This window comes from Phyllopteryx taeniolatus, chromosome 18 (assembly GCF_024500385.1).
Source record: "Phyllopteryx taeniolatus isolate TA_2022b chromosome 18, UOR_Ptae_1.2, whole genome shotgun sequence".
Taxonomy (NCBI): Eukaryota; Metazoa; Chordata; class Actinopteri; order Syngnathiformes; family Syngnathidae; genus Phyllopteryx; species Phyllopteryx taeniolatus.
The window spans coordinates 11,144,237-11,154,068 of record NC_084519.1 but is presented as its reverse complement, the minus strand read 5'-3'; the positions used below and the strand labels follow the sequence as shown (position 1 = coordinate 11,154,068).

Genomic DNA, 9,832 nt, shown 5'->3' with positions numbered 1-9,832 from the left:
CATAGTGGGTTTAAGGATTAATTATTATTATTAATTGGAATTGATTGAAGCGACCAAACTTGTACATGGGCGCCAATTACCCCGGAAGTCTGTATTTGAGGATGGGGGGTGACGTCACACTCGAATTGCAAGCGCAGTCAGAAAATAAAAATGGATGCCCGTGGAAAGCCAACAACAAACAATTTAATGCTTTAACTTTTGATATTTCTTGGCCCACTGAGTTCACATGTTCTCACGTGTACACACAAAGAATCATTCAAGAATTACGTCACTTCATGCACGTGTCATTGTCCGCTGCTGGAAAACGAGTTTTGTTAGGTTAACAAGCCCACGTAATTGCAATTTGTTAGTTATACACTAGTCACTGATGGTGTAGTGGTACACTCGCCTGACTTTGGTGCAGGCAGCGTGGGTTCAGTTCCCACTCGGTGTGAATGTGAGTGCGAATGGTTGTCCGTGTCTATATGTGCCCTGCGACTGACTGGCGACCAGTTCAGGGTGTAGTCCGCCTTTCGCCCGAAGTCAGCTGGGATAGGCTCCAGCGTCCCGCGACCCTAACCAGGATAAGCGGTGTTGAAAATGGATGGATGGATGGATAGTTATACACTCGGACGTAAAGGTTCGGCTAGCACCGTGATTCATCAGCACTTGTCATAATGTATCATTTGTGAATAGCGGCGAATTTCCCTTGTGGATGAATAAAGTATCGACATTGTAATGGATTCATGTCTTGAGGTGTATTGGGACACATACAACCATATGTACATACATGGAAATTATTTAAGCGTTAATAAATTATTATGATTTATTGTATGTTTTGGATGTTCTCCCCCTCAAAACAAAAAATGAGAAGATATCCTGACACACTGTCGTTAGTTACAAACCTTACCAATTACTGTTCTCTTAACTGTGCAATTTGTTGAAACAAAGGGAAAGTGGCTACTTTAATGCATCACAAAAAAAGGTTGCCATGGTGTTTGCGTTGGGTCGGTCGCATCTGTGTAGCGAGGGCTGCAGTTGACAAGCATGTGACGTCATTCCAGGCGCGGGTTTTTTTCTCTTTTTTTTCATTGTAGAAAGTGCTGGAAGAAACAAAGCACACCCTCGTCGTCTGTAGTATCCCTACGTCCGATTAAAAAGGTCCTGGTGTATGTTTTTTCACTTATTCCAAAATAAACTACGTTATAACAGATTTTTTTTCCAAGTATATTTCTTGTGATAATTAAAAGAATTTTGTTTAGAACACTAACGTCGACAGTATTTAAGGACTAGTTCGTCTCCCCAAAAAAACGGTCTCGAAGGGTAATAATCTGTGATACCACAAGATGGCAGCAACACATTTGACACAATTGACTTTATGTAATACGTAATGGCAGTATAAATTGTACAAGGTTACATGTAGAGTAGATGTACTAGAAACAATTCAACATAGTTTAATTTCAAAGTATGCGAACTTGGACTATGAGGACTGAATTGCACATAAACCGAATGTAGAGAGCACTTAAAACAACCGATAAAATTGGTTCTTTACTTTTACAATATGTCCAAGTTAGTTATGTATATATTCATCTGAGTGCATGTAAAAAGAATCACAGTCGTCGTTTATGAGACTTTTCTACGCAAAGTAGCTAAACAAACAGCCAGTAATGGTTTCAATGGTACAGAGTGCACCGCGGATGGATATGTAAACGCATGTGTATAAAGATTCCGGTCTATCAAAAGGACGTCCCTTTCCTTTTCCCTGCATCTCAGAGAGCAGAGGGGGACATTTATTTGTTTGCATTTTATTCAAGAAAAGTCAACACAACAATCAAGGTTGGTGGACATCCTTCCACTCGCTCGCTCCTCTATTAGTGGATCGGGTTTTTTGTATTTTTTTGGCAAGGATTTTTGTGTCAATTGTGATGAGTCACGACGATACCCTTTGCATCATTTTTCTGCTAAGTCGTACTTTTGTCCTTAAAATATATAAAATGCGCGCGATATAGTGTCACCGAATGTTAATTTAGCGTTTCGGCGCATTGTCGGACGGTGTTTAGGATGCACCACTGCAGACCGAGGCGTTGGGTCGCGCTTTGGTTGCATAAAAGCAGGTGTGGTGTTGGTGGTCGTGATGGTCGCTATTGAGCTAATATTTGTGCTGTTGGCACGAGACAAGGTCGTAATGGGGCTACGCGTTCAATTCATCATAATGGCAGCGCTTTTGCATTAAATTATTATTATTTTTAATGTATATATTTTTTAATCGCCAAACAATTGTGTCAACGGTCATACACGATTCGTTAATTTGACTATCATTCGCTTAAATTGTGCTATTTCGAATTAATACTTTCGACGTTATTGCTGGGTGAGGGGAATGAGCAGTGTGTTTCGGCCACACGATAGCAAGGCGAGATTTACCGTTGTAATAGCGTGTATTTTGTGTGGTGTAAGGTGGGCATGTATCGCATATTTTCAATGAATTATTTTCTATGTCGTTTCCTTGGGTAAGCACGTGCTCTCCTGAGCCATTGTCTGTGTGTGTGGACGCCATGTTTGTTAAAGGCCAACTTCCGCCATCTGGAGCAGCACGAGGGCGATTGCCCAAAGTTTGAGAAACCGTTGAGAAAATCTTTTTAGTATTGGACATCTCGTTGGCTTCCAATCACAAGCTGAACGGCTGATATGCCTTTTTACGTTTTTTTGTTTTTGTTTTTTTTGCCGTAATAGTAGTTCATCCTTAAACCTTCAAAATATATTTTTCATGTGCCTTAAAGAGGCGTGGCCTAGTGAGTAAAGTCAGGAATTTGGCAGTGTCAGTTTTGGCCTCTTTGCCAGCGTTCTCATTTTGTTTGGCCTGTTCAGTTAACAGCTGAAAGTGATTCAGCAACTGGCGCTTCCTTTTTTTTCACCATGTAACTATCTGAAGCTCACTCGCAACATAAAAGAAAACCTTGACCCAATAAGTTTTTTTTTTGTTTTTTTTTTAAGCCAGTGGTGTGTGTGGCATGTGTGAGTGAGTGATCAGTGATGCCACCTCTGACTCAATTTGAGCCAAGAAAAATCCTCTTATTGCTGGCTGCAAATAACTGAATTAAATGTCTGTCTTGATATTGCAGATGCCTGAAGAAATGCAACAAGAGATTGAGACCTTTGCCTTCCAGGCAGAGATTGCTCAGTTGATGTCCCTGATCATCAACACATTCTACTCCAACAAGGAGATCTTCCTCAGGGAGTTGATCTCTAATGCCTCTGATGTAAGTCTGCCAGGTCTTGGGATTGCCGAGTTATGTGAAGTAATAGTAACATTCACGTTGCCTTGCTAATTAGGCTTTGGATAAAATTCGCTACGAAAGCTTGACTGACCCGACAAAGATGGACAGCGGCAAGGATCTGAAGATTGACATCATTCCTAACAAAGTCGATCGCACCCTCACCATCATCGACACTGGCATTGGCATGACCAAGGCTGACCTGATCAACAACCTGGGAACCATCGCCAAGTCTGGCACAAAGGCCTTCATGGAGGCCCTGCAGGTATATGAGCTTGCGGTCGATAGATGAAGGGACCTCAACAGACAGATGATGCCAGACCAATTAACATTTTTGATTTACAGTATTTTCCTGGTCGTCATGGTAGTAAATGTAGATAATCCCACAAGCGAGCCTAAATACAGCAGTTGTAAAATGACCAAACAATGACAAAACTTAAAGCTAATTTTAAGTTTATTTGTTACGATCCAGCTGGTTACATGCCCCTTGTCCCTCTCACTGTCAAGGAGCCAAGACATTTGGAGAGGAAACATCAGTGGTTTCCTCTGTTGGAGCTCTTCCATGCAACCTACTCGATCCTGACCCCTCAATGTGTATTTAAGACAATTGAGATGCCCATTATGGTGGCATGAGAACAATTTCAGGTTGGAGTTGAAGCGTCAAGAAGCTAGGGCTATTGCAATAAGAGAAATTATGTCCAGCCAGGGAGTTTTTGTTGTGTGTGTGCTGTAGTCTGTCAATAATCTATGCTAGTTCAGTTGTAAAGTCATACTTGCAGTAATGCGTTAGGGGGTAAAATTTTTAGGCGATAAATATAAAAATGGTCAAATGGTAAATACAAGGACAGACCCTGTGTAATGTTGTGCTTCAAAATGGAAGAAAACTGCCAAAAGGAATTAATGCTGTTAACAGTAATTAGTGTCCAAATTTTTGCCATTCGTTGCGGTCTGAAAAACAAATTTCATAAATGCACCAAATGACATGGACTTTAAATCAGAAATGGATATATTTTAACAGCTATCACTGTAAGTGTACATGTGATATTGAGAAATTCATACATCTTGTCTACAGCTGTATGGATATGTTAAGTTCCTCAACTTGCAACAATGAATAGCACAAAGCTTATGTCAGTGTGCCTTTACATTTTGCATATCATAACATTGATACACTTTTGACCCGAAAGAACCATGGGTTAAGTCAAAGTTTGACACTTGGTTCTTTTAAAAACGAGCAAATTGCATCCTCAACACAAATACAAGTGCGGTCTGAATTGGAAATGTTTTGAAGGACACATGGTGATTCTTTTTAACTGCTAATTTCATTGGTTCTTTGGCTCCAGTTTTGTAGTCCATAATGCACTTACAATAGGAAGTTGTCATTTTCAAAGGTGCTTTAGAGATGTAACTACCATATGCCAATTTTGGAACTGAATTTTTCTTTCAGGCTGGAGCTGATATCTCCATGATTGGTCAGTTTGGCGTGGGTTTCTACTCCGCCTACCTCGTAGCTGAGAAAGTGGTCGTAATCACCAAACACAATGATGACGAGCAGTACGCCTGGGAGTCCTCCGCCGGTGGCTCTTTCACAGTTGCCGTCGACAGTGGTATGCCGCCAGTCTGCTCGTGGGGGGGGGGGGGGGTAAATTGGGAAATCTCAGCTGGCCTGACACCTGCAGTTGTTTACTTGATCCAATTTGGCAGCCCGTTGGAACGTGGTGTATTCACGGTTTTGCAACTCTCCACAGGAGAGCCTATTGGCCGCGGAACAAAGATCATCCTGCATTTGAAGGAGGACCAGACTGAGTACATTGAGGAGAAGAGAGTCAAGGAAATTGTGAAGAAGCACTCTCAGTTCATTGGCTACCCCATCACCCTCTTTGTAAGTATTGCTGGCTTTGTGTTTTTTGTATAGAGAGGGCAGCCTCACTCAATTGACCGGCTCTGTGTGGCGCATAGGTGGAGAAGGAGCGCGACAAGGAGATCAGTGACGACGAGGCCGAGGAGGAGAAAGCGGAGGAGAAGGAAGAAAAAGAGGAAGCCGAGGATATGCCCAAGATTGAAGATGTCGACGAGGATGAAGAGGACGACTCCAAAGACAAGGACAAGAAGAAGAAAAAGAAGATCAAGGAGAAGTACATTGACCAGGAGGAGCTCAACAAGACCAAGCCCATCTGGACCAGAAACCCAGATGACATCACAAACGAGGAGTACGGGGAGTTCTACAAGAGTCTGACTAATGACTGGGAGGATCACCTGGCTGTGAAGGTAAACTGCAATGCTGACATGATTTGGAGAGCAGTTGTTCACCATCATCTCCTTGCAGCACTTCTCTGTGGAGGGTCAGCTCGAGTTCCGGGCCTTGCTCTTCATTCCTCGTCGTGCGCCTTTCGACCTCTTTGAGAACAAGAAAAAGAAGAATAACATTAAGTTGTACGTCAGGAGAGTCTTTATCATGGACAACTGTGAAGAGCTCATCCCGGAGTACCTCAGTAAGTTTGCTCTTCTGTCGAGTGTCAAGGAGGTCTGCTGGGCCGCTCTGCTCCTGAGGGCCTAATGGAATGTCGTGTCTGTTCGCCTCCAGACTTTGTCCGTGGTGTGGTGGACTCTGAGGACTTGCCCCTCAACATCTCCAGAGAAATGCTGCAGCAAAGCAAGATCCTGAAGGTCATCCGCAAGAACATTGTCAAGAAGTGTCTTGAGCTCTTCGCCGAACTGGCCGAGGACAAGGAGAACTACAAGAAGTTCTATGAAGGCTTCTCCAAGAACATAAAGGTAACTTGTCAAATGCTGTTGTAAAAGTAATATCAATTGTGCACTACATTATTTTGGTAGTAGACTGAGGTTTTTGACAAATGGGTCATTTTTGTCTAATGTAGCTGGGCATCCATGAGGATTCCCAAAACCGCAAGAAGCTGTCAGAGTTGCTTCGCTACCACAGCTCCCAGTCTGGAGAAGAGACCACCTCCCTCACAGAATACCTCACCCGCATGAAGGACAACCAGAAGTCAATCTACTACATCACTGGTCAGTCTTCAGCTTGGCTTCAAAAGCACTTCTTTTGAGACATTGCTCTGGTTTTTACTGACCATCAAATGAATGATTCTCCAAGGTGAGAGCAAGGACCAGGTGGCCAACTCTGCCTTCGTGGAGCGCGTCCGCAAGCGCGGCTTTGAGGTCCTGTACATGACAGAGCCCATCGACGAGTACTGTGTTCAGCAGCTGAAGGAGTTTGATGGCAAGAGCCTGGTCTCTGTCACCAAGGAGGGCCTGGAGCTCCCTGAGGATGAAGAGGAGAAGAAAAAGATGGAGGAGGACAAGGCCAAGTTTGAGAGCCTCTGCAAGCTCATGAAGGAGATCCTGGACAAAAAAGTGGAGAAGGTAGGCACAGATGGAACTGCGTTTTAATTTGCCTCAATGCTGAAGCATTTGGACTATCCTCAACCGTCGTTATGTTGTTACAACAGGTGCCTAGTTGACCATTTCTTGTATTCTGGTGAGTCAACCCTGGGGAGTTTTGAGTAGATCCGAATGCATTTTGACAACCTAACTCGTGAATGTCACTTAACATTGCCTGGGTTGAACATTTGGTTTTACGTGAGTCTAGAAAATCTAGCAATTGTCAAATTGCATGTGACTTTCCTTCATACGTCTGCCATTTGAAACTGCGCATGCCGGAAAACCTTGTGATTCTCCAACGCAGGTGACAGTTTCCAACCGTCTGGTGTCATCACCCTGCTGTATCGTGACCAGCACGTATGGCTGGACGGCCAACATGGAGAGGATCATGAAGGCCCAGGCCCTCAGGGACAACTCCACCATGGGCTACATGATGGCCAAGAAGCACCTGGAGATCAACCCTGACCACCCCATCGTGGAAACCCTGCGGCAGAAGGCTGAGGCCGACAAGAACGACAAGGCGGTCAAGGACCTGGTCATCCTGCTGTTCGAGACGGCCTTGCTGTCTTCTGGCTTCTCCCTGGACGATCCACAGACTCACTCCAACCGCATCTACAGAATGATCAAACTTGGACTTGGTAAGAACATCCAGATTCTTCTAATATGGTGGGAATAATCCAGACCCTCCCATCTTTAACGATGCAATGTATTTTTGTGTATAGAAACTAGGGCTGCAATGATTATTGGAATAATTATTCCAAAATGTATACCTCGAAGTTACTGCAGTTGCACGTACCCACGTCGTTGGAAAGTTTGTGATAGGCAGAGAAGGTCTGAAGTTTAGGATCTTTTCACACTTAAAAGTGCGGGTACCACAAATGCACATCTATAATCACCAAAACGGATGGTAACGTATCAATGTTGGTTAATATATAGTCTACCATCGCTAGTTGGAACATATTGCAATGCCCCTCAAGGGTCAAGAAGAGACAGCTGCCAGTGCACTTTCAATTGCACAAACTCTCAATAAGCACATTAATTCACAAGCTGCTAATGGCCACAACTTGCGCTGAGTAAGGACTGGTACACAAGCATTTTTCAGATCATTTAAAAAAAAAAAAATATTATTAAATGGGTGACAGACTCCACACATGAAGATAAAATTAGGCATTTAACAGTTTTGGTCATTGTATGTTGCAGCATTGGGTAATGCGTGCTTGTTTTTCTTTAGGGCCACTTCGTTGTTGACCCTGTCAGCGCTTCTTTGATTGGCTACATTCGATTTCACGGCTTTTTTGATTTGCTACATTTTCTGTTTCACAGTACATTTCACAGCATCATGACACTGGAGTAGTCTGCTGTCCACACGCGCACAGACATTTGGTCATAAATAATGAACATGTATAATATTTTTAAATTATAGGGACAAATCCCCTCTTAACACAGTTCTGACCAAGGATAATCTTAGAAGCCCTAACATAGTTTGACATCCTTGGTCTGATAGGAGCAAATGACACCCATGTCACTTGCAGGCCAGGGCCCACCTTTCCAAGCCACACTTGGATTCTACAGCAGAGGATGGTGATCCCAAGTGGATGAAAAAATACCTGCAACTTACTTTTTTGATTTGGAAAATCATTAAATTGGTGCAACCCTAATAAAACTATGCATTAATGAAATTTTAAAAAGTTTCACATTTTAAAGGTCCCATTATTTTATGTTATATTGGCTCTATCATGCCACAGTAAACATTTGACATATCCACGCATTCTTGAGTTCCAGATATTTTGCTGCAAAGAGGCCTGAAATCATGTCATTCAAGTTTTATCTAAGTCACTAGTGAAGATCTCTGCCCCTGAGCCAGCATAGGTATGTGCTCATAAGTAGTGAGAGTTGGGTAGCCTGCAGAGGCAACCATTCAGAGGAAAGTGGATACAAAACTGGGTCAAACAGAAGTACCTGTCAGAGCTGCCTTTTGTGGCCTCGTGACAAAGCCAAGGTGTTTTTGCTTTTAAATAAAATTGACATTTACTCTAAGTCCATATTGGTGTCACTTTATAGAAGTCTAAATAGCCAAAATATGGGACCTTTAAAGCCTTAATCCTAACCCTTCCACATTTAAATAGTCAAGCACTCTTAAACACTGACATATTTGAACAGTTTGTATAGAAAATATGTAAGGGTTAATGCAATTAAGTGCCCGTTCCACACTATTTGAATACAAGAGGGGGGGGGGAAGCAGAACTGAATAGGAAATGTAACATTTTTCTAGTTTAAGGCTTTAAATACCCCTCCCACATACTTGACATTTAAATATCTTCAGAAACACTTTAAACAGATTGTCAAGTTTTATTTTAACAGAAAAATCTGCATTGAGCATCAGCGGTATAGAAAATGGATGGGTATAGTGGTGTGGTCCTTGAAGCTGATTCCTAGTCAATCCCTTCCTCAGGTATTGACGATGAAGACGTCCCCACTGAGGAGGCTACTTCCACATCGGCCCCAGATGAGATTCCTCCACTAGAAGGTGATGGTGAGGATGATGCTTCACGCATGGAAGAAGTTGATTAAACACCCCTCCAGATTTCTATGGTTCATCCTTTAAACTGCAGTAACTTTAAAACAAATAGTCATTCATGTTGTTTGGTGGACCAGTGTTGCTCTTGTTGTGGAGCATTTATCTGCAAGACCCTCCCCCCTAAAGAGAAGCGGTTTGTTTTTTTGCTGTAAAAGTTGGTGACTGCACATTGCGTCTTAGAGTACCCTGTTGCACTGAGTTTTAAATATGGGAGTGAACATGGGAATGGTACATTCCATTATCAGGTCTGAAGGTTTGGGTGAGTTCTGTTCATCGGCCACACTGCACGCTGCATGGAGAAAGAGGACTGACTATAAGATTCCTTTGCCTGAGTCCAGGCTTGTCTGTCTTAAAGTATTGTTTTGCAAAAAAATTAAACCTGCAATACTTAACTCACAAAAGTCTGGCTTAATCTCATTTACCTTAATGTCACAACACTCGTGCGTTTCCTTTATTAACCACTAGGTGGGCAACTTGTACTACAGAACAATTAAGCAATGTATGAAGCTGGTCTCACTATGACCTAGAAGTGTCACCTTGTGGTGCAATCTAGTTTGAGATTTTGACAGGTTTGACTCTGTTACACTTGAACATGAGGTTTATTTTT

At 42.7% G+C, this 9,832-nt stretch overlaps 1 protein-coding gene across 1 annotated transcript; it reads left to right on the top strand.

Moving 5' to 3' along the window:
* Window positions 1–1,656: 1,656 nt before the first annotated feature.
* On the top strand, window positions 1,657–9,626 carry hsp90ab1 (heat shock protein 90, alpha (cytosolic), class B member 1). Its single transcript, XM_061753211.1, has 12 exons — window positions 1,657–1,815; window positions 3,099–3,236; window positions 3,310–3,516; window positions 4,696–4,855; window positions 4,997–5,130; window positions 5,208–5,516; window positions 5,575–5,740; window positions 5,833–6,023; window positions 6,128–6,275; window positions 6,361–6,629; window positions 6,952–7,285; window positions 9,100–9,626. The coding sequence occupies exons 1-12, from the start codon at window positions 1,693–1,695 to the stop codon at window positions 9,216–9,218; spliced, it is 2,298 nt and encodes a 765-aa protein (XP_061609195.1). The 5' UTR covers window positions 1,657–1,692; the 3' UTR covers window positions 9,219–9,626.
* The last annotated feature ends 206 nt before the right edge of the window (window positions 9,627–9,832 follow it).